This window comes from Cardiocondyla obscurior, linkage group LG12 (genome assembly GCF_019399895.1).
Source record: "Cardiocondyla obscurior isolate alpha-2009 linkage group LG12, Cobs3.1, whole genome shotgun sequence".
NCBI lineage: Eukaryota > Metazoa > Arthropoda > Insecta > Hymenoptera > Formicidae > Cardiocondyla > Cardiocondyla obscurior.
In genome coordinates, this window is record NC_091875.1 from 1,497,440 (window position 1) to 1,519,285 (window position 21,846).

At 42.3% G+C, this 21,846-nt stretch overlaps 6 protein-coding genes and 2 non-coding genes across 12 annotated transcripts; 2 read left to right on the top strand and 6 right to left on the bottom strand.

Annotated features, from left to right (window-relative positions):
* Positions 1 to 209: 209 nt before the first annotated feature.
* On the bottom strand, positions 210 to 2,460 carry Idh3a (isocitrate dehydrogenase [NAD] subunit alpha, mitochondrial). The gene is made up of 6 exons (XM_070663927.1): positions 2,262 to 2,460; positions 1,652 to 1,777; positions 1,327 to 1,499; positions 913 to 1,147; positions 559 to 837; positions 210 to 474 (listed from the first exon to the last, which is right to left on the bottom strand). The coding sequence occupies exons 1-6, from the start codon at positions 2,286 to 2,288 to the stop codon at positions 235 to 237; spliced, it is 1,080 nt and encodes a 359-aa protein (XP_070520028.1). The 5' UTR covers positions 2,289 to 2,460; the 3' UTR covers positions 210 to 234.
* A 100-nt stretch (positions 2,461 to 2,560) lies between these two features.
* On the bottom strand, positions 2,561 to 4,669 carry LOC139106883 (nuclear nucleic acid-binding protein C1D). The gene is made up of 4 exons (XM_070663937.1): positions 3,820 to 4,669; positions 3,435 to 3,503; positions 2,952 to 3,325; positions 2,561 to 2,871 (listed from the first exon to the last, which is right to left on the bottom strand). Exons 3-4 carry the CDS (start codon positions 3,160 to 3,162, stop codon positions 2,651 to 2,653), a joined length of 432 nt encoding a protein of 143 aa, XP_070520038.1. The 5' UTR covers positions 3,163 to 3,325; positions 3,435 to 3,503; positions 3,820 to 4,669; the 3' UTR covers positions 2,561 to 2,650.
* LOC139106866 (frizzled-4-like) lies at positions 3,809 to 13,600 on the bottom strand. The gene is made up of 6 exons (XM_070663901.1): positions 13,179 to 13,600; positions 12,732 to 12,975; positions 12,402 to 12,648; positions 12,053 to 12,302; positions 7,167 to 7,360; positions 3,809 to 5,502 (listed from the first exon to the last, which is right to left on the bottom strand). The coding sequence occupies exons 1-6, from the start codon at positions 13,379 to 13,381 to the stop codon at positions 4,685 to 4,687; spliced, it is 1,956 nt and encodes a 651-aa protein (XP_070520002.1). The 5' UTR covers positions 13,382 to 13,600; the 3' UTR covers positions 3,809 to 4,684.
* A 161-nt stretch (positions 13,601 to 13,761) lies between these two features.
* Positions 13,762 to 17,139, bottom strand: LOC139106881 (V-type proton ATPase subunit D-like). 3 transcript variants are annotated; one of them, XM_070663935.1, is made up of 3 exons: positions 16,563 to 17,139; positions 15,793 to 16,153; positions 13,762 to 15,633 (listed from the first exon to the last, which is right to left on the bottom strand). In XM_070663935.1, exons 1-2 carry the CDS (start codon positions 16,950 to 16,952, stop codon positions 15,830 to 15,832), a joined length of 714 nt encoding a protein of 237 aa, XP_070520036.1. In that variant the 5' UTR covers positions 16,953 to 17,139; the 3' UTR covers positions 13,762 to 15,633; positions 15,793 to 15,829. The 3 variants fall into 3 exon arrangements, with proteins under 3 accessions (XP_070520036.1, XP_070520035.1, XP_070520033.1); XM_070663934.1 differs by having other exon boundaries at positions 13,763 to 15,633; positions 15,805 to 16,153; XM_070663932.1 differs by having other exon boundaries at positions 13,763 to 16,153.
* Positions 17,108 to 17,178, top strand: Trnag-gcc (transfer RNA glycine (anticodon GCC)). Its single transcript has one exon. It is a non-coding gene; the product is annotated as a tRNA-Gly (tRNA).
* Positions 17,179 to 17,181: 3 nt separating this feature from the next.
* LOC139106887 (uncharacterized) lies at positions 17,182 to 21,144 on the bottom strand. Of its 3 annotated transcripts, none has more exons than XM_070663943.1 (6): positions 20,879 to 21,144; positions 18,418 to 18,483; positions 18,146 to 18,354; positions 18,005 to 18,068; positions 17,702 to 17,825; positions 17,182 to 17,584 (listed from the first exon to the last, which is right to left on the bottom strand). In XM_070663943.1, the coding sequence occupies exons 3-6, from the start codon at positions 18,255 to 18,257 to the stop codon at positions 17,525 to 17,527; spliced, it is 360 nt and encodes a 119-aa protein (XP_070520044.1). In that variant the 5' UTR covers positions 18,258 to 18,354; positions 18,418 to 18,483; positions 20,879 to 21,144; the 3' UTR covers positions 17,182 to 17,524. The 3 variants fall into 3 exon arrangements, with proteins under 3 accessions (XP_070520044.1, XP_070520042.1, XP_070520041.1); XM_070663941.1 differs by lacking the exon at positions 20,879 to 21,144 and adding an exon at positions 18,570 to 18,749; XM_070663940.1 differs by lacking the exon at positions 20,879 to 21,144 and having other exon boundaries at positions 18,418 to 18,749.
* On the bottom strand, positions 17,319 to 17,389 carry Trnag-gcc (transfer RNA glycine (anticodon GCC)). The gene has a single exon. It is a non-coding gene; the product is annotated as a tRNA-Gly (tRNA).
* Positions 20,534 to 21,824, top strand: LOC139106885 (uncharacterized). Its single transcript, XM_070663938.1, has 2 exons — positions 20,534 to 21,004; positions 21,196 to 21,824. Exons 1-2 carry the CDS (start codon positions 20,810 to 20,812, stop codon positions 21,418 to 21,420), a joined length of 420 nt encoding a protein of 139 aa, XP_070520039.1. The 5' UTR covers positions 20,534 to 20,809; the 3' UTR covers positions 21,421 to 21,824.
* The last annotated feature ends 22 nt before the right edge of the window (positions 21,825 to 21,846 follow it).

The following is a 21,846-nucleotide window of genomic DNA, read 5'->3' on the forward strand; positions in this document are numbered from 1 at the left end:
AAAATATATTTAGAAAAAATCTAGGAAGGAAAATCTACATGCACATACATGTGGACGACTGAAAAAATACTCGACAATATGTAAAACCACCAATTGTAGATTTACAATAACGATGCACACACGAAATCGTATGCGATACATCAGATTGCAGAAAATAGTGGTCTTTTTATTACGAATGCACGAATTCTACGGGTATTTGGCAGTTCAAATTTCGACCCACAAAGTATTTGATATTTATTTACCATGCGCGGCAATTTTCTTACAAATTTCATCGGTATACTCGCTACATTTTGCAGTGCCACCTAAATCACCAGTCAAATACTTCGCTTCTTTGATGGTATCGTAAGCAGCTTGTTTGATAATCTTCGCGTGATCGCTCAGACCCATGTGCTTGAGCATCATTACAGCAGAAAGCAATAACGCCGTTGGATTTGCCTTATCTTGGCCTGCAATATCCGGCGCTGTTCCATGTACCTAAAATCAAGTTTATCATTTTATCGTGTACAATGTACTACATAATTAATGTAAAATTTATTCGCAAACGCAAAATAACCGTACCGATTCAAATAAGGCTCCGTTCAAACCAATATTTCCACTTGGTGTTAAACCAAGACCTCCGACGAGTCCGGCACACATATCCGACAAAATATCACCATACAAGTTAGGCATGACGAGCACGTCGTATTGACTTGGATCTTGCACCATGTTTAAACAAACTGTATCCAAATACCTCTCTTCGAACTTAACAGATGGAAATTTTTGTGCAGCCTCTCGACAACACCTTAAGAATAAACCGTCCGACATCCTCATGATATTAGCTTTATGTACTGCGGTAACCTAAAAGTCGATATCAATTAGTTTGATTAAATATCTTTCACGATTATTCATTTATATTGAATATTCAAAGTATACCTTTTTTCTATTATTGTCTGTAGCATATTGAAAAGCAAATTCTGCTACTCTTCGAGATGCTTCCTCCGTAATTAATTTAATAGATTGTACAACACCTTCTACAATTTCGTGTTCTATACCCGAATATTCGCCTTCTGTATTTTCTCTGATCGTGACGACGTCGACATTATCGTAAAGAGTTTTATATCCTTCCAAGGACCGGCATGGCCGCACATTGGCATATAAATTAAATTCCCTGCAAATATTTACAAATGAGTAAACAAGTTGTCTATCACATTATGATTATGTAAGCACACAATCATTACTTTACACAGCTGTGCTGTTCTACAGGCATGATCAATGTATTTATATATTTTATAGAATTAATTTTAGTTAAGCTTGACTGCACATAATTGCACATTTTGGGATATTTACTTTCTAAGAGCCAGGTTTAAAGATCTGTGACCCTTCCCAATTGGAGTCATTAAAGGTCCCTTAAGACCAATTTTATTCCTATTGACAGAATCAATAGCTGCTTGTGGTATACCAAATTTGCCATCTGGACCTTTCACTGGTGTTACATCAACTGATTCCCATTCTATTGGAACCTGTTTTTTATAGATAATTGAAAAATAAGTTATAAAAAATACAAAGAAGCCTTGAAATAAATGAAATAATATCAATAATGTATTCAAATAAAAATATAAAGTTAAGAAGTATTCTAAATTAAATAATCATATTATAAATGAACATATCTTACTTTGGCAGCCTCAAAAATTTTTTGTACAGCAGTAGAGATTTCAGGTCCAATGCCATCTCCAGGTATAAGAGTGCATTTGTATACCTGGCTACTGTAGAGGCGTGCACCAGTGATTTTTGAAGAGACCTGTTAATTATCAACATATGCATGTTTAAGAGATAATTGACTCCAGGGGAAAAGATTGTTATCTCATGCCGATGAAACAAGAGAAATATTTATGTCAACTTGGTCTAATTACGAGGTACAATTTCGCTTCGAAATCGGCAGGATCACAATGATTAGAACATCCGTGTTCGAAGCGCGGAGGAGATAATCGTCGAGGAGGGAAGACGGGGGCCAGACGAAATTAGACCGTTAAGCTATATCGCGAAGAGAAACGGAGACGAAGATAGGTATGTAGAGGGAGAGAGAGAGAAAATGAGAGACACGTAAGATAATGCGTAAGAGACTGTAAGAGCGAAGGCGAGATGGAAAGGTGCGATGTGATCCGCGAGGAGTTCTAACCTTGCTTGGGACTAGGAGGACGTAGAGGTGTGCAGGGTAGCTTTACGGTGACTGCGGTTCTTCGGAGTGATTTCGCGGCCGAGACGCGGACTCGGCGTCTACTTACTGCCGTACGAATCCACTGGGCTGCCATCGCGGGTGACTGTGATCGATGCAAACGAGGATATGTGGCTAATGTGGCTCGCGGTCGTTCGCGATTTGCTCTATTCGCGCGGCGGAGCTCGCGTGGGTTGACTCGTACTACTTGCTCGACTTGACGGTGGCGGCTCGTACATTTTCTCGGAACTAAATAAAAATTCTATTACGCGATTGGCTCGTGACGGACCAATTAAATAATAGAATTTCGCTTAGTTTCAAGAACGTTTGCTACGAATCGCCACCAGCGAGAGAAGCAAAAAAAAAAAATAAATAAAAAACTTTCTTATTATTCAAATAAAGAACATGAATTAGAAATATATTTTATATCTTACATAAATATAAAATATGTAATAAATTTTATGTAGCAGGTGACTCTTCAGACTTTTCAGTTACCGCTTTCACATTTTGTTGTTGTTTTTGCTTCAAATCCCACAAACCACTTCTCACAAATCTTTTAGCAACGTCTTTGTTAATACGTGGCATAAGTGTGTTCTTGTCGTTAATTTGTTTCGCTCGTATCATGGCTTTTTTCAGTCTCTCGTTTTCCGACCTGATTTGGTGCTTTGTTGGATCAACACCTAAATTTAATATAAGTATTCATTATGGTGACAAATGCCAATATAGTCATTAAACTTAAAACATTTTAAATCTCGTATACCTTCAGCTCTCAAATGCATCCAGAATAAACTATTAAGACTGTAGGATAACAGCAAGTTATATTTAATTTTATCCGAGTTAGAAAGCTTGTATAGCGAAGGATCCTTTATCAATTCCACCATATCTTGGATTTTAAAGGCTGCTTCGCTGAATTGTTTCAGTTTAGCAATTATATTAGCGTCGTGTGAGAGTTCTTCAAACTTGTCATCCATCGTCACTGTTTTATTAACTAAAATGTTCCAGCTGTTTTATATTCCTTGACATATAATATCTGCCAATATTATTTCAAAAGTAACGTTTTATCCGTTTAGTTTCAGAAGTTATATACATAACCTCAACTTGTATAAAATTTTTCTAGTCCTCGTTATATCTCCGCTAGAATAAATACAACAATCTTTTATTAATAACTTTTCTTGCAAAAGTTTACACATTCTTTTGATACTCGATATCATTTGAAAGTTTTTCTTATTGCTTAGTTTCTTACCAGATTTCTGTTAAGTCCATACGTCGCGTTTACCAAGCGTTTACCTTTTCGACTTCTCACAAACATAACCTGAAAAAAATTAGCTAGATGGGCTAAAAAAAAACTTGATTCAAAATTGTTCTTAAAAAACACCAGTTACAATTAATTTATACATAAAAGCATAATTTACGCATCTCTATTTTAACAATTAATAATAGTTTAAATAGCTTATATATATATATATATATATATATATATATATATATATATATAGCCATCATATCAAATACATTTATTACTTATATACACATATATATATATATATATTTTGTTTTAACGTAAAATCGAACTCCATCGTCTACGAAGGAATAACATGTGTTAATAATGGAAGAAAATTGACATTTACGAGTCAAATTTATTTCCTAACGGTGATTAAAGTTGTATATGGAAGTCGCACCACTAGAAATTTATATACATCACAGAATCAAGGTGCGACCGTACCGTTCTACAATTGTTATACGCGGTATTTTATATACATATGTACGTTTACGCGATCGTGGTATCGTTGCACGGGTTAAAATAAAGATCGAAACGCACGCATTCTTCCCCTCCCAATCCAGGATTCTATGAGGTTTAAATTTAGAACACCCTGTTCTCTCGTTTCCACGAACGTTTGGGCGGATAAATTCAATGGCGTATGCAGAAAATGCCCGTGTCACAACGATCATGCAAAATATCGTCCAATAAATTTACGAGAACAATAGCGAGACATTCAAGCCTGTTATTTAGCGATCAAAAATTCACCGTAAACAAGAATATTAAATTCTACGGGACTTTGGCACACGATTTTATTTATATTAGAGAAATTGAATGAAATGATAAAAAATAAGATTATCTACTTATTATAACTATGAGACAAAATTGTAAGAAACACATTAATGAACAACTATCAAGCTAACGTGCATTGCCATTAAGATGTTAAACAAGAACTTAAAATGGATGATACTTTAGGCGTAAAAATTAAAAAAGAATATAGGAGTATATTGCATTCACATCGTTTCTATGGGCGGTATCCGAGCTTACATTTAAAGTCGCTTCAAATACTTAGATGTCGTTATAATTTCAAGATCGGAGTTTGAACCGCACAATTAAATACACGAACGGATTAAAAATGTTCTCTCGAGATCACATTTGAGATACGTAAGGCACTAGGTACGGAAGGCAAAATAGCGAGCGAAAAGCATCGGGGACAGAGTACGTGTGTCTACCGTTCAAACTTGTGTTTCGCTTCCGGAGTGGTAGTGTTTCCGGTGCTTCCGGTGTTTCTTGTGACTCCTGTGCGGCATTTTCGTGTTTGCTATCGCCGCATGTTGATGCAACAGGGGATGTTGTGGCGGCGTAAGATGAGCGAGATGATGAATCTGGTGAGGTATGGGGGTGCCGCCGTTAGTACCGGCGTTGTAGCAATGTACGACTGGGACCGGGTGGCACTTGTGCGGTGGCTGCTTACAATGCGGCAATCTGCGGCACGCCCGCGACACCTCCGGCCACCAGATCCACGCGGCAGCCATCACGCCAGCGCCGAGAGTCACCACCAGTCGTAGAACGAAGAACTGCAGCAGAGGTCGAGCGGGTACGCGTGGTGCCGTGGACGGTTCCGGCGCCCGAAGCCACGTCTCCCGGCCCCACCATTCGTAAAAGGTCGTACTGGCCAAGCAGATTATCGTAGTGGCGTAGAGACAATTGAATATACCGACGCGGGTCAATAATTGCTTTTGTCGTCGATGAATCTCCGCTGGAGACGACTTGCCGGGGATCTCGCGCTGTGGTCGCATCAGCGGATTCGTCTGGGATGCGGTCAATGCTGTTAAAACTGCCGCGGCGGCCGCCGCTGCTGCCGTTGACGAGGACGACGACGTCGACGTCGACGTTGACGTGGACGTCGGTGTCACCGCTGGTCTTCGAGGTAAGGCCAATGTCGCTAGACCGACCAGAAGGAACGTCGTGCCGAGCGACAGATAGACGAATTGCGGTGCCAGCACCAACACGAGCAGAGAATGGGAGTTTTGCTGGCCTACGAAGCAGCTTGCTGCAATAAAAAAATTAATTAAATTTCCTGTAAAACATTTCTTAAACATATAATTATTTGCATGTGAGATTTAAGACTAAATAATTTAAGCTAACTTAGAACAAGTATTAAGTCAGTCTTATCTAATTATTTAAAAAATTACATTTTGAGGGACAAATAATCAAGAATCTGATAAAAGTTTCCTAAACGCGCGCAAAGGTCCGGAGAAGCTTTTGGTCCTATCAATAGACAGTGACAACCTGCGAGACGAGTTTAAAGGTATTTGCATCGGATGTTACCCGACGAGGGAGAGACGAAGAACTCGACTAGCCAAGCTTGTTCTTTACGGGCGCGCGCGGATAACTCCATAATTTCTTGAAATAATCAGCAAATTAATTCGACTACGCGTTTTACGAGATATGGAAAATTCGCGTTGAAAGTTTTCGTAAATAATGAATTTTCGGAATGGTTCGCCAAAAAACACTTTAAGTAACTTTTTCCAAGCATGATGTATTTATAATAAATATGGACGTTTGAAAATTTACGCGTGCAACGTAAAACACAAGCACAAAGAAGTTCGGTCTGACTCTCACGTACCGGAAAAATTTTTATTTCGCGACGGGGAGAGAATGCGGTTGATTTGACATGCCGACAGTGGAGCGCATCGCTGACATTCCTTCCGCGATCCGCAAATCAACTGAATCGACCTAATTCCTGTTTTTCTTTTTTATTTACTATCCACACTTAAAATGCAATTTGAGGTAAAAAAAAAAAAAAAAAAACGCGACGGTTGAGAAATTTTACGATTGTAAAATAAGTATAAACCGACGAAAAATAAGACTTCCCGACGTTGTTACCGGAGTTAATTTACGGTGCGCTGCACTCACTCGTATCACCTGTATATTTACACATCGAAGAGTAAATATAATGATTACGCGAATAATCGAAGGTTGTATCGCTACGCTCGGAGAACCGGTCGTTTAATTCAAAGATGCTAATCTCGGCGCGGTCGTTCTCGAGCATAACTTATCGAGAACATAAACACGAGAGAGCGGCGCATATTAGCATAAAATAGCCGCAACTGGACCACTCGAACCGAGATGGATGAAGGGAGGGTGATAAAGACGGATAGAGATGGGCCCGGTTACGGAACAAGCGGGGATAATAAAAAAAAAAAAAAGAAAAATAATTGTCGAAGACTGGAAAGGGACAAAGAATCCCTTCGGATCCAACGTCCAACTACGCCAATGGCGCAACCTCATAAAACAAACGGTATAACGAGGCGTGGCCGTAAAACCGCTCCGGGCATTCTTCTTAGAGGCTGACCGACGCGAGTTTTAATATCGCGCGCCATTGGTCCCGCGCAGGCTAAAAGATTCGACGTGGATCCAGCGATCAGCTAAAAAGTCCAAAGGCTGCGTGCAGCGTAAAGAGTAACTTGATGCTCGGTAACTTTGTAGAACGATTGGCTCTTATTCGTGGCTCTTCGTTGGATCCAAATGAAAAGATCGATCGCAATCAGGGTTCACCAAGTTCTTATCGACGGCAATCGCGCTTCACGAATGTGGATGAAGACGTTAACGCGAGATAAGCGAAGACGTAATCTGCAACGTTCGTGAAGCTCTTCTCTGAAGGTGGAGTGCGCCCCTTCCAGATATGAGAATTAAATAACAGGTCGTGCTCACCGGTCAACTCGTCGGCGTCGACGTCTCTCGTGACCAGAACGGCGATGGTGTGCGCGGCCGGAAGACCCCAGGCCACGACAGACGCGACGGTTGAGAATCCCTGCTGTAGCCCGAAACTATCCTCCTTGTAGTTGCCGGCCGTCCTCGTCCATTTTCTGGCCATTATGCACCACCACGCGCATATCACGACCCACCTGCAATCGAAATCGTATCAAGTAACACGGCAAGGTTTACTGCATTGTTTGCGAAATCTGCGCATACGTTAGATTAATTTTATAACTTTTTAATATTAAAATATATTATCTAAAGTACGCTGAAGTCGCAAAAATCACAAAACGTTAAGAGGCGCGAGGGCTCGCCGATGGACGTAGGGTTTCCGATCGCGTTCCAGACGCTTCCTCGAAGCGATCGTACCGGCCCTGGGAGTTTGCAGCTCGAATAAATAAAAGAGGAGAGAACGAGCGAGAAAGAGAGGAGTTGAAAGGAGGCAACCTGGAACGCGCGGGCGAGACCGAGATGAAGCGATGCGAGGCGGCCGCATAAGTGTTTGCGCCTCGTTTGACCTGTTCGCGCTGCTTTTCGATCTTGTCGAAGAGAGAGAAAGAGTGAGAGAGAGAGGGAGGGAGGGGGACTCGCGTGATTAATTAGTCGGCTTTTCACCGCCAGCCGCTCTCTCCCGACTGACTGGTTGCCGGGGAGAACGGATTGCAGGCGCGCGATGCGGTGCAGTTGCACGTGCGTGAGCACGATGCTGCCCCGCAGGGACGAAGAAAGGCGGCGTTCTGTCTCTCACGCGAGAAAGACCGGGCCAAGCGCGCACCCGCTGGACCATTGTTCGTCTCAGCGAGACGCGGTTCTCAGCGCGAGTCGCCCAATCTCGATTTCTTCGCTGTGACGACAACTCCTTGCGCGAGATCACGCAAAAGTGTCCCTCGTCGTTTAAAAGCGGAACGAAAGACGCTTGCAACAGCAGCAACAACTATACAGAATCACAATTTAAATCAGAACTATCAGATGAAGTAATTATCGACTCGAAAGCTCGATCGATTTGGTAAATTAAAATGCAACAATAAAGACTATTAGGTAACGCGATAAAAACTGAGGTTTCTCATCACAAATTTTTATTTTACGAGCCTATTTTGCCGAGATCCCTTCATCAAGTGGATTCTACCTATCAAAAAATTAGTCGGGAGGTAAAAAACGCTATAAAAAAAAAAAAAAAAAAAAAAAAGAGACCTTGCGTCTATTTATAGAGAATGAATTTTCTTTAGGATAAACCTAGTGCCGGCTGCCAAAAGCCTCGTCTCTGCCGAGGCAAGTCAACTTTCTCGAGTGTTTGCCGCCGCTAATGTTTGCTGAGTGAACAACGGTAGCCGTGTCTCTTGGCGCGCATCTACACGATCCACAGATCACCTACCGAACCAAGGCAACCCTTGCCACCTTCGCCTTCTCTTGTGATTAACATGAATAATAAAAAATAACGCTTGGCCTTTTTCGAGAAATATTTGCAGGCAGTGCCGTTTTCCAGATAGCGTCTCTCTTATTAACGCGAGGTGAGAAAGGTCTTGAACAAATGTTAAATTTGATATCTCCATCGCGAAAATACCCATATCCGAAATTGTATAACGAAAGGGTCGGATTAGCGCAACCGAGCTAGGAGATTCGGCAGATTCGCTAATTCCCTTGTCGAATTTGTCGCGTAGGGATAACAAAAACTTGCCCGGCGAATTCCGGCCGCGCGGTGATGAATGGAAGCAGCGCGACGCGCACGAAGGCGCGATTATGCTCGCGGAACGTCGATAAAAAGAGCAGAGAAAAAAATCCCCGAAAGGACGTTGGCACCTTACGATTGCTCCTCAGACCGTGGACGACGCACCGAGTCGAATGGGAGTTTAGGCGAATCGCTAACAAGAGAAGAAAAAAAGAAGACAGGTGAACCGTGTATAAATATACGTGTTAAGAGGAGGAAAACGATGAGTCTGCTTGGTGTTTCCGACCTGGCGGGGTCGATCGACGCAGACGCGATTAATAAGGAGTAACAAGCCCGATCTCGTGAAAGTATGCGTAATAAGGCCGATTAGTCGTGGCACGGAAGATTCTTCTCTCTCCCCGTGACCGCTGCTGCACGGCTGGGTGGTCGGCCACTCGCAGTTTCCGTGCAACTCCGGACCCCGATGCGGCGGGAGGGCGAAGGGCAGGCAGACTACCTAACGACTCGCTAACTAACAAAACAAACAAGAGGTAGCTAGCGCCCCTCTCATCTCATCTCACTGATTATATACCCCGCGGGACCACTATACACGACGATACTTCTTTCTCTCTCTCTCTTTCTCGCGTTCTTCCTTTCCGTTCTCCACTTCGGCCGCCGTCTTTTTCTCTTCTTCGCCAGTTCACTCGGTCCTCGCCGGCGATCAATTCGCGAAAGGTTGATGTCGATGGACGTTTCACTCGCGTGGAAACATTTTGCTACCTTCACGTACACGACTCCCGTCGGAGACGATGGAAAAGTCTGTCAAGACGTGCAATTCTCACTCATTTCTCACCTGTTGAACATATGGCCAATTAAATAATCGCCGTGAAATTTTATTTAGTTTAATAATTAATAATTAAAAATTGCAAGTATTTTGTTTAAATTGTAAATCTTGTAAAGTGCGTTGTACGATTATTATTGTCGTAAGGTGTGGAAGCGGCGTCGTTCCATCTTTCTTGAAACGAACGCGCCTGATAACACCGACTTGTTATCGAAATTCTCAACAGCTCAGTCGCGTTTCCCACCGACGCGTACTCGTCGGCGGGACGCTTATCTCGGATAAATTATCGAGAAATTCTCGGATCCGGGTCCTTAAGCTTAAGACCCGGGTTGGGCACCGAAGAGAGAGATGATGGATCAGCTCTTTCCTCGAGCCCTTCTTTCGACTCGTCCTTTTTCCCTCGTTCTTGAGACGGCCGTCAAACTCTCAGGGTACGGGGAACGGAGGAGAGAAACGAAGGGGAAGAGAGAAAAGAGAGAAACGGAAACACAAAACTGCCGGATTACCTACCACCACGGGGCCGTGCGGATCCCTTTCTGTCAATGGCGTAGCACCGCCGATTATCGATTCAATGCCCTGGAGATCAAAGATTCCAGGAACAATTTCGTCGATGCGTTTTTAAATTTAACAATTTTCCATCTAAAAAGTGCCTTCGGGCGCCTTTGGGCTCTTTAGTTTCAACACAATATTGCGTTACTAATTTTACAATTAACGCGAAGAAAGAAAGAACATAAATAAAAAGTAAAAGTGACTGAAAGGTCTTTTCGTGAATGTATGCATTGTCGGGACAACTTCAATGAAAGCAGGGCCAATAGTTTTGAGACCTTCATTAGAACAAATTGTAATTTCCCTTTTATCCGCTGGAAATCTCTCTTTGGTCGCTTTTCGCGTAAACTTGACACATGTTCCAAGAATAACGTGAAAAGGGATGTGGTGGAAGGCCGAGACAGGACAATGCGCGGCCAGTACTACGGGGTCCCTACGGGTCCATGTGCACGGCTCCGTGGTTTCGTGTCCGTAGGGCGCGATGTTTATCGGCTCTTTCGATGTAAATTATGGCCGTACGCTATAGAGCTTGCTACACCACGACGCGCAAAAGTATTCGGGCCCCGAGTTCAGGGTCGGATCTTTGCGATCTTCAACCATTGTCGATTTCTCATTTAAAACTTGACGCTTTTCAATGAGCTCTTCGCTCGTGTCAGAGGACGTGCAAGTCGTAAAATGTGTCAACTACTAGATTTACAAGACAGAGAAGCACGCAAACCAGACTTGTTGAAGCCCAGATCAAATGTTTAAATAAATTCGTAACGTGCGCAACGAGACGATCCGATTTTGCAAAACTCGTTAGCGCAATCGTAACCGCAAATTGTATTCATACGTTGTGAATCATCTTGTTTTTTGGTCCGAAACATCGTTCCGACCATCTCTCTCACCTTCCAATCTTTCTCTCTCTTTCTCATTCTGCTCATTTCGCACTTTCTTTCTTCTTCTCATGCAGCTTGCTTTCTCTAAGATGGAATGCCATTGACTCCATGCATATCTGGCAACAAGGTTCCCCTCGACCCACCTCATATACCGGGTGATTCCTCGTTTCCTCAGGATTAACTTCTGAGTACAAGAAAATTTAATATTATTAAAATTCTCAAAAAAAAAAGACATAAGAATAAAAATCTTTAAGAATCAAATATCGAAAAATTTGACGATTCTAAAAAAAAAAAAAAAAAACAAGTACATCCTGACGTGAATTTCAAGATATATTTACATTACATTAAAAGTATACCGTTTGTTTTGCGAGACGCATTATTGGTCTTCGAGCTACTAATTGTAAGTCTATCTTCTGCGATGCAACGTAACGTAACGTTGAGTCATCGGAACAAGCACAAGCGAGCGGACCATTTTTTTGCTTATGCCACCCGTTAGACACGTTAAGATGAGACTCTCGGTATAAACGGGATGAGATGGGATGGGGCGAGATGGGAGTCAGAGGCTCGTTAGCGGCACGAGGGGAGTCAACACTGTTGCCAGATTGTTATCCCTACCTTGAACGATGCAGTCTCGCCTCGGCGAGGCGAGTGCAACAAGGCCCTTTGCAACACCCGACAACTTTGAAACATGTTACACGGGCATCAGCCGATTCTCGCACCTGTGCGCAATTAAAATCTAGTAATAGCGATTAGCTCAACTCGTTGAAATTCCCCTTTTCGTTTAAATGAAATTGGATCAGCGCCAAAGTACATGAACATCCTGGCGTTATTTACAGTTACACGTTGAACTAGAATATTTCAGGTTTAATCGCAACACAGACGACGGAGTTTATCATCACCAATCAATTTAGAATGACGGAAAAGAACTTACCAAACAATCGCTGCGTTTCCGAAATAATAGAGCAGTAAGAAAACGATAGCGCAGTACGGATTGGCGAGACCGTCTTGCGTTAAATACTGCTGCTGTTGTTGTTGCTGCTGCTGAGCCACGACGGCTTGATCCTGCGGATGTAACGGAGTCGTGGGAGTGCAAGCGACGTTTAACCGGCCGGCAGCTAATCGAATCACATAGCCAATTGCAACTGCCGCATGACAGATCGTCAAGAAAACTATTGCACGTTCTGCAAACATATTATAATTTATCGTAACATTTGTTCGAACAGGGATATTCAAATAGTTTCAATTAAGGCCGTAAATAAAAAAAGTCAGAACATTCTTACCCGCGGTAGTAATTAATAAAGGACGCTTGCGCGGCTTCAGAAGTGTCAGGATAGCAATCGCGACAGAGACTAGGCATACCGTCGCGAACACGGCCATCCAGGCCTCCGTCAGCCTCTTGTCCTTCTGCGACCAGAGAATATCGGCGTCGCAGGCTGCGGCGCATCTTCCAGAGCGATTCAGAAAGATATACAGCCCAGATTTGGCATACCAGGAGCAACCCCATGGCCCGTTGCTGGTGCTCACCGCCTAAAATAAACAGGCAATATTATTTCGAACATTTAATCAGGTAACATGCAACTGCATCGGTTGAATCGTCAACGTTGAAATACCTGAACCGGATTAGCCGGTCCGGGTTCACCTGGCCCTTCCATGCACATATGTTGGTGATTGTTTTCCGGTGGAAACTTGGAGCAGTTCAGGGCGGCCGGCCAGGGAAAGCCGAATCCCTGAAGCACCGGAAAACAGCGGGCCCGCACTTGCTCGCACAAACCTCGACAGGGCCCGATGGGTGCGGGAACTTTTTCGGTGCACATCGGGGCGTACACCGAGCACAAAAACAGATGCAGTTGTGCGCTGTAACGAATTACAAGAGCAACGTAAAAACTATGTGGTGCTACTTCTTCTTTAATTGACCGAAATTCCAAAAAAATATAATCTTCTTTGACGATTTTGAGAGGTTAGCCAAAGCCGGGCAAACCAGTTTGCAGCAAAGGCGAGCGCTTATTATCCCACGTTATTATTGTACAATAAACGACGTGTGAAGAGAGCGCGTTTACCTGCATCCGTATTGAATGAGCGGGCTGAACGTTTGCAGAGTGAAGTCGGCATCCCCTTGGATTTCGTGGCCGACCAGATTCGGCATGACAGTGACATTGTAGCCGAGGCCACGGCACATCTCGATCCTGATAGGCTCGCAGGCACCGTGCGCGCACCATATCGCGCGCACCAACGTTAACAACGGCAGCAAAATCCAGCGCATTTTCCACAAAAAAAAAAAAAAAAAAAAAACGTTCTTCCAACTCGGCTGTCACCAAAAACGTTACGTAGAATTTTCCGCGTTGCGTACCACTCGTCGGCGATCGATCCACATACCGGGATGTTGATCGCGCATCATGCGAGAATTTTAATTAGAGACTCTGAAAAAGCCAAACCACATAATTTAGATATTTAGAAAATATATATATATACACAATTAAGTAACAATTTAAAATAAGATTTTTATAAATTTGATTTCTTAAAAAAAATTCTCCGACAAGAGAAAGAACGTAGACGCCGGGAAAAATTACATCAAAGAAGCGCGTGTTAAAATTATAAAAATACGAACAAGATGTCCTTTTCATTAACGAAGCTTTAATTTTATAATTTATTTAATAATTGAACTCACTTTCTTGTCATAATTACGGCCGCGTCGCGCACTTTAAAGTGCCGTCAAAATTCAATCTCGACTTAACGAGTAGTTTAATTAACTTGCTCACGCGTTAAGTGAGATCAATTGAACTGGGGTTTCTCTCCGGCGTGGCGATTCAGTTTCGGCTTATTTAATTTAATCAAGTTCCAACATCGTCGATAATCAGATTTCAACGCGGTTTAATGTTTTTCACGGTTTGATAAAGTTTTACGCACTTTGATTTGACAACTTAACTTAATATGCTCTAAACACAATAAAACTTTCTTTTATACGTACATGTATGCGACGCAACGTAGATGCCTTTCTTTTTTAAAAAAAGAAAAGCACTTTACGCGACTCATTTGTGTGAACACACGTGCACGCACCCACGCACATAGTAATAATCAATAACGATTCACAATTCGGCGACACGCGCGCATTTAAACAAACGGTAGGAGCGTGATTTCAGTCTGTGAATGCAACAAGGAGTCGGTCACAAAGGAGGCGACATTTTAAACTGCTTGCATTTTCATGTAAAAACAAAAAAAAAACGCATACAATTACGGAAAACAATCGCGCGCGCTGTGGCGATCCATCGCGCGCGACTCGTGGCGTTTAACGCGAATTAATCGGGAAATTAACGGCCGGACCACGACGCGTTATCCTCGCCTGCTGGAAGTTCCCGTGCAACTGAGAACGCTGAAACACGTTCGCTTTGCCGCCACTTCGCCCAGTGGAGGAGATCGCGCCCTAGCGTGACGTCTGTTTATCCCACCTCTCTCCACTGCCCTTCTTCGAGCTCGTTCTTCTGTTCTTTGCAGGGTCTTCTGGCCTTTCCCTCTCCATCTGGTCAGAGATTTCCGTCCTCGCTCCTACACATTCGTACGCGTCCTCCCCGTGTACAGCACGATCGAATCGCGATCGAGTCGATCGTTCCGGACTCCGATCACTCCGCGGTATTTTTTTTTTGGTATGCGGCGCGGAATTATTTTTGTGATAACACTTTGTATGCAAGCCGCTGACAACCGAGATGGAATAACTTGAGAACGAAAGACATATAGCGTGTACTTTCAAGAGCTGTGAAAAACAGGAAAATTCATAAATCGCTAATAAGAGTTTCTTGTTATATAACAAATTAAATTTCTTGTATGAATTCCGAATATACCGTAAAGTTCAAATTTGCATTTAATTACGATCTTTGGTTTTATTTCAAAACGTGATAAAATTGAATTATGTTATTTTGGTTGTCAGCGGCTCGCATGTACATAATTTACGACATTCAAGAGAGAGAAAGAATGCATTTCTTAAAGCTGAACGGATAAATAAACTAATTAAAATATTGTGAGACCTTATGTGCTCGATATAAAAATTGAACGCAAAATTATCGGGGAGGCTGGAATTTTTGCGCGAGAGCAGGTTTCAACAGCTGCTACACCTACGAGATCCGTCAAGGGTAGATTAAAAAGGAGGAAAGAGCAGCGGTCACGTTCTCATTATCATATCCCGATGTTTGGCAGCAGTTAAGGCTGGCTTTACGGGCTGTATTTTCTTGGTATAATTGGGCCCGCAACTCGGGTCCCCCTTCTCTCGTATTCTCGTTTCCATTTCGTCCTCTGGCATCCTCCTCGTTTGTTCAGGAGTTCGATATTTATCGCGGGGTGTCCGCCTTTCTGTTTCTTTCTTCGTTTTAACGGAGTGAAATGTTTATTGATGTAAGCCACGAACAAGAAATAACGTCATCGTGAGCATTTGCGTCGCTATATTTGATTTCCTCCACCCTCCGGGGAAAAGAACCACAAGTCTGTCATAGGGTGACAATAAACTTTAAATCAAGTCTGTTGAATCTGCAATAATGTTAAAGAAAACTTAAACTTGTCAAATTTCAATTAGCTTTTACTGAAATTTATGATTAAAATTATATAAATAAAATAATTTTGATTAAAAATGATGATTTAAACAGATTTTTGGGGATTAAATTGTATATACAACTTTTCAAACCCGACCTGTCTGCTTACATTACTGGATCCGAAGAGGTGAGGGTTAAAAGAGAAGATCGTTGTCCGTGTCCTCGAGAATATTGGCGCACCGAGTGAAATCGTGGGAGGTTTCTCTATCGTTTCGCTTCTTCTTCTCTCGTATCTTCTTAAGACGATAGAATTCTTCTCGTTCGTATTCGTCGCGCTCGGTGATGATGTATACGAGGGTCCGCTCCAATTGTGGGATGATAACGTGCCGAAGACCGTTTACACGACGTCTCGTCGTTCCGATGGCCTGATCGAGAATCAGGAAATTGCGCTGCAACGACGCCAGCTCGACCAGGAGATCAATCGCCTTTCCGTAATTTATCTTCAGCTTAGCCACCTGCTGACGTGTCGAACGATTTGCGGATTATGGACTGCGACAACTGATAACATTAATCTTGCTCATATATCTGTGACGTCCTAGTTGAACTAATAATTAGCTGCAACTAGTCGCACTCAAATAATACATAAATAAATTACCAAATAATTAATCAATTATCAAGCTAATAAATTTAAATTAATTTCTTTATTCCGGTAACCATCCTGTCGTCAATTATAACGTACGATGACAGATGCTCCGTGAGTTTCTCCAGATTTCTTTCAAGTATTATAAGATGAGGAAAGTAATATCGGAAACAAAAAAAAAATGGGCTCCATGTGTTTGCTGCGAAAAAGATTAGAGGTTATAGAGATGCGCGCGCGTTTATCTATTATTTGTATAACGAATAACATATGGTGCGTGTAATAATCACTTGCTGACCGCCTCTGGCCAACCCGGCGAATTCGAAAGGGTCGGCGCCGCTACGGAAAGTCTCGTACATCCACAGCCGACATCCGCCGATGATCTCCTGTCTAGATAGGATCTTGGTTTTCGCTCTGTCGACCGCCTGCAGGACCAGCTCGTTCATTCCACCTGTCGCGTAATTGACCTCGGCCAGAGAGATAGACGCGCACTTCATAACTTCGCCGAGCCGCGATTTGTTTTCAAGTAATCGCCATATGATCGCACGAAGTCGAATCAAGAGACCGTCTACCCGCTTCGCAAGCAAGTCACGACCTCTGCGGGCGCAGACCAGGCGACACTTGACGCTCGTATACGAACTGGACGATGGACAGACCGCTAATCTGTCTACGATCTCCATGGCGGTTTTTTCAACTCTGTCGCATCATTATGAACTACGGCAAATCGATTTTGTTAATATTTTTCGTAACGATAAAAAAAAGAAGAATAATTTTTAACATTTACTGTGTCGCTGTTTACACTGTCTTAGATTAACGAAGACCTTCTACCACAGAAGCATCGGTGGTTCAGTGGTAGAATGCTCGCCTGCCACGCGGGCGGCCCGGGTTCGATTCCCGGCCGATGCAGCTCTAATATTTTTTGGCAAAATTTATATATTATACACTTTTGTATATTCCTCGAGAGGTATAACAAATGTAATCTTAGAATTGAATGTATTTCTCTTTTATAAGTACAAAAATGTTCGTTTAAACAAAAATATTAGAGCTGCATCGGCCGGGAATCGAACCCGGGCCGCCCGCGTGGCAGGCGAGCATTCTACCACTGAACCACCGATGCTTGTATCAACGATCTACGTCTTTACTATTTTCACACTTGCATTAATTATATTTCTTCTATCGTTATTAGTAATTTATAATTTAAATTTCGAGATAGAGAGAAAAAAAACTTTGAATAGAAACATAGCTTGGAAAGTTAATGATTCAAGTCCCAGTATTGTTCTCCATACTCTCCATTTTTGTTGCCCCATTTCACCTAAAATACAATTAACAGACAGCATATAATTACATTTAAATACAAGCAGATATGTGAAAATGAAGAATTAACTTTTAATCGGTGTACTAGATTAAATTAAGATATTTAATTAATTACCTTGCCGCTGTAACGATTATTGTCGAAATCTTGTCGTTCAAATCTTTGTTCCCATTCGGTAGGATTTTCACAGACATGGCCAAATTCAATTTTGAAAGGTGCCAGATGTTCCGAAAATATATCTCTGTATCACATGAGACGTACAAAAACATAAAAAAAATTATTAAATATATATTAAACAGTTTATAATTTGGCAATTTGGAATTCTATTTAGAATACGTATGACATATAAAGTTACAAGCAGAATTTTATGATAGAATTTAACGATTGCAAATTATATATTTTAGACAACAATCTACTTACTGAAAGTATTGCCCCATTGACAAAATCCCCTCTGTTTTTTCCTCAGTTGAAATCTTTTCTTTATCTACAAAATGCACATAATTACATATGTTATAAAATGCAATGTACGTAAACTTAATTCACTCACAACATATTGCATACCTGTTAGAGCCACTTCCGTAAGTTTTCCCAAAAAGTTCGCCGCGACGGAATTGATTAGAAATACTATCGTTGCCGTTTGTGCCAAAAATAAATTAAACTGTTTCGTCTGCATCGTGCCTAGCGTAGTTTAAGACTTGAGAGAGACTTGTGAGAAAGTAAGTAATCCGTTATAAGTTTCGTTGAGTGAATGCGATCCAAGTACTTATACCCTGCAAAATTTTTTTTCGGTGATACGCTCTATTTGGTACACTAGAATAACCTTTCTGTCTTACCATTCTATTGCCATCGAGTAACATGCAACTCGAGCTTTTCCTGCTGTCGATCAGGGACATACGTGGCTAAAAAATTTAAAGTAAACCAAGTGATACATATAGAATAAATAATGTAATACGTCGTACGTATATAATATAACTCATCACTGCACCTCGATTAGGTCGATTTGTCGGTGGCGGTTGACTTCCATCAGTGCAGCCATTTGCCTTTAAGCGTCGGTGGCGTCGCATTTTGGGATTTCTCGAAACTATAAATCAAAGTTGTCGCGCGGACTATTTAAAATTTCGTTAAAGTTCCGTGAAATCCTAAAACGCGACGCCACCGTCACCGTCACCGACAACGATTCGCGGTAGTGATAAGAGACCGACGCAAAGTCAGATGTTTCATCTATACATATAATTTTATAAACCTTCATGAACGCAAAGTTTAAGTATAAAATGATGAAAATTATTTTCGCGGCAGAAATTTAAGGGAGCTAAACGTGAGAATCAACGTGCAATCGCGGAAAAGCGATAATAAAACTCGGTAATAATAAAAATAAAATTTGATTCCATCTGACAGAGCTTTTTTTAAGATAGAATAACAGCAATCAGGAAGGAAAGTGACGACAATATTTAAGAAAGTCCTCTCGATCGTTCTTTATGCCAACATTACGGAGAGGTATGTCGCTTCTTTCCTCCCCTTGCGGTGAGTGTTACGTTATAGCACTCATCCCGCGAGCACTTGATAACTTCCCCCTACTCTCGTCCCCGTCGTTCTCCAGCGTGATACGACGGGATACCGCCGCTCAGGAAAACTCTCAAGTATGAGAAAAGTTGCCGGCCATATTTCACTGGCGGGACTGGAAACGGCGAAGGAAGAGAACGGGGGATGAGGATGAGAAGGGGACCAAGTGTCATCTTCGCCGCTCGTTAATTCCTTCTGTGATTTATCGCGATCTGCTGCGCGATCCGAGTGAGTAATGACTAACTTCAACATTCAAAAATTCAAATATTAAATTTTCCTACGGACGAAGATGTGAATGTCGCTCTTCCATGATATTCGCAATAATCTGAAAAAAAAAAAAAAAGAAAAGGAACAAAACAAAAAAATTTGCTCACGGAAATCATGACAAAACTCCGTTCGTACTTGAATTTAAAATTTTATAATGTGCAAATAAAACGTCGCGATAAATTTCGAATAAGCAGTCCGACGGAGAACGATATCTACATATTATATATCTCGTTTATCGGTGCTTCTTTGTCACGTATGGAAATGACGTGTCCCACGTGTTATCGATTCTCAACCTACGCGCAGACATATGACATTAAATACGTTAAAACGCACTTTAAATCCGGCAAAACACGTTCGATATAGCGGTGGAATTGATAAACCCTCGTCGCGCGTCACGCTCGATGTCTGCACGATGTAACGGCGGTGCTAACGAGTATCTACGAGGCTGCTTCACGACTCGGTGCAAGAAGCGCAATGTGCATAGGCCTGCGGGCGGGGTGGTTGCACAAAGGTCCGACACCCCCGGCCAAGAGCGGGGTGGCGAACATGCATATTCAACGGCCCGGCAAGGCCGGGACGTGTGTGCGTGTGCGGCGCGGCGCGGCGCCGTGCGTGCCACGTAAATGTGCACCGTCGTAGTCATAGGAATAATAAAAATTCGAGGGTTGAAATTATTTAGATTTATGCCCGCTCTCTTGTCGCCGTGCCGTCGCGCCGGTGACGAGGCGCGATTCGATTCCGGGGAACAAATTTCATGCATTATTCAGGATCCGGGCACGGGCGATGCAACCACCCCGTTCGCAACGGATCCTCTCTCGGGAAAGCAGAAAAAAAAAAAGGGTCGCTTTTTTAATCTCTCGTCGCGCTCCAATAACGCGTGTGCACCTCTTGCCCTCGTTGATCCTTTAAGGAGCGGCGGGTTGATTCGCGCGCGAATGATACGGGAGACGACATACGGTAGCACTTCATAAAAAAAAAAAAAATATAAAGAAAAAAAGAACGCAGATTTCTTTTGTAGATTTCACACCGAAATGTTTGAAAATTCTACCCTCCCGACTTCCGATGCACCCTGCATGAAGAAGCGATCTTTATTCATAATGATCGGCGTTACATTGTCACCTGTTGAAGTATTTATTCATGTTCACCGACGGCATTATGCATTCCTCCCGTTTGTTTAAAATTATTCGTTAAAGAGATTCGACAAGTGTTCGACAACATTTTAATCCCGTCCACGCAAGAACGTCACGCATGTTTAATTAATCGCTTTTACGAATGACAACGCGATAATCGCCTTATTCGCGGATCAGCTGGACCAGCATCTGTCACTCCTACTGAAAACTTTTGTTTCATTGCCCTCAGAACTTCCTCGCGCGTTACATTTTCTAGTCGTGGTCGGATATGAGGAATACCGTTCTACTCGTGATCGCGATCTCTATCGCGAGCTACGTGGATGGCAGAGTTTATTACCTGGAGAACGCGCGAAACAACGATGCGATCTATCCGATCGCGGAGCAGCAGGCCTCTCGCGATCTAGATCTAGCCTTCTCCGCGGGAGATCCCCTCGAGAACGCGAACGTACCTGCGACGAAAAAGGTCAGTTAATCTTGAAAAATAAAAATCCTTGTTTCGCGCAATCGATTCAAAGCGATTCGCATATTTTTTTTATCTAAAAATAAACATATTAAAAAAGGGAAGACACTTGACACGTTTTTAAAAAATTGCAACATCTTCCTATGCATCTTGCAAGTTTAAAGACTAACAGTGCTACATTGACTTTGTCGCAGATGTACACCCTCGTCGAGCCGGAAAAGCCGTACGTTGAGTTAAACAGGGACACAGATCGACCGGTCGCGTACTATAAATTAACTGAACCGGCAACGCGAAGAGGCAACTTCGACGACGTCATTCTAGTTCCGCAAGGAGGCCGGAAGTTCATGCGGGGGAATGGTAACAATAAGGGCGAGGTGATCTTGGAGCTTCGCGTTGTGGCTAATCACGATAGCGCGTAACTCGCGCGTTAAAAAAAATTCGAGTTTGTTGATCAGACGAAAAAAACGCAAGCTAATTGGAGGAATTGTGCAGTTAAATCGCATTGCTTTTATTACGTTCAACTTACAGCAACAAAAATTACTTTCTAACGATACATATAGATACATCGGGATACTATTATAATATTTACAATACGTATCACATGTCGAATTCGCGTCGGCGCGAATTTCACCCCGATTGTTAACGCGATCCTTTACTTCTCGTCCAAATTTTCGATTCGCAAGCTTTCCTATTTAATTATTCAAAATGGATGAAAACTAATCAGAGAAGAAAAAAAAAAGAAAAAAAAAAGGTAAAAGCAAAAAGGTAATAAGAAAAAAGAATTTGTAAACGTCTTCAATAAATAAATTAGCGTTAAATGCAAGTATATTTTTATACTAGAAAAA

Excerpts from the sequence above, each read along its gene's own strand:
- LOC139106885 (XM_070663938.1), top strand. The coding sequence starts at position 20,810 with ATGAGGAATACCGTTCTACTCGTGATCGCGATCTCTATCGCGAGCTAC. Across the intron at positions 21,005-21,195 it reads ACGTACCTGCGACGAAAAAG|ATGTACACCCTCGTCGAGCC; the intron begins GTCAGTTAATCT and ends ACTTTGTCGCAG.
- LOC139106866 (XM_070663901.1), bottom strand. The coding sequence starts at position 13,381 with ATGCGCTGGATTTTGCTGCCGTTGTTAACGTTGGTGCGCGCGATATGG. Across the intron at positions 12,649-12,731 it reads GACCGGCTAATCCGGTTCAG|GCGGTGAGCACCAGCAACGG; the intron begins GTATTTCAACGT and ends TGTTTATTTTAG. Across the intron at positions 12,303-12,401 it reads TTTATTAATTACTACCGCGG|AACGTGCAATAGTTTTCTTG; the intron begins GTAAGAATGTTC and ends ATATGTTTGCAG.
- LOC139106887 (XM_070663943.1), bottom strand. The coding sequence starts at position 18,257 with ATGCAGACGAAACAGTTTAATTTATTTTTGGCACAAACGGCAACGATA. Across the intron at positions 17,826-18,004 it reads TCAATGGGGCAATACTTTCA|AGATATATTTTCGGAACATC; the intron begins GTAAGTAGATTG and ends CATGTGATACAG. Across the intron at positions 17,585-17,701 it reads ATAATCGTTACAGCGGCAAG|GTGAAATGGGGCAACAAAAA; the intron begins GTAATTAATTAA and ends ATTGTATTTTAG.
- LOC139106881 (XM_070663935.1), bottom strand. The coding sequence starts at position 16,952 with ATGGAGATCGTAGACAGATTAGCGGTCTGTCCATCGTCCAGTTCGTAT. Across the intron at positions 16,154-16,562 it reads TGGCCAGAGGCGGTCAGCAA|CAGGTGGCTAAGCTGAAGAT; the intron begins GTGATTATTACA and ends TCGACACGTCAG.
- LOC139106883 (XM_070663937.1), bottom strand. The coding sequence starts at position 3,162 with ATGGATGACAAGTTTGAAGAACTCTCACACGACGCTAATATAATTGCT. Across the intron at positions 2,872-2,951 it reads GATGCATTTGAGAGCTGAAG|GTGTTGATCCAACAAAGCAC; the intron begins GTATACGAGATT and ends TATTAAATTTAG.
- Idh3a (XM_070663927.1), bottom strand. The coding sequence starts at position 2,288 with ATGGCAGCCCAGTGGATTCGTACGGCA. Across the intron at positions 1,500-1,651 it reads AAATTTTTGAGGCTGCCAAA|GTTCCAATAGAATGGGAATC; the intron begins GTAAGATATGTT and ends TATAAAAAACAG. Across the intron at positions 1,148-1,326 it reads TTAAACCTGGCTCTTAGAAA|GGAATTTAATTTATATGCCA; the intron begins GTAAATATCCCA and ends AAATATTTGCAG.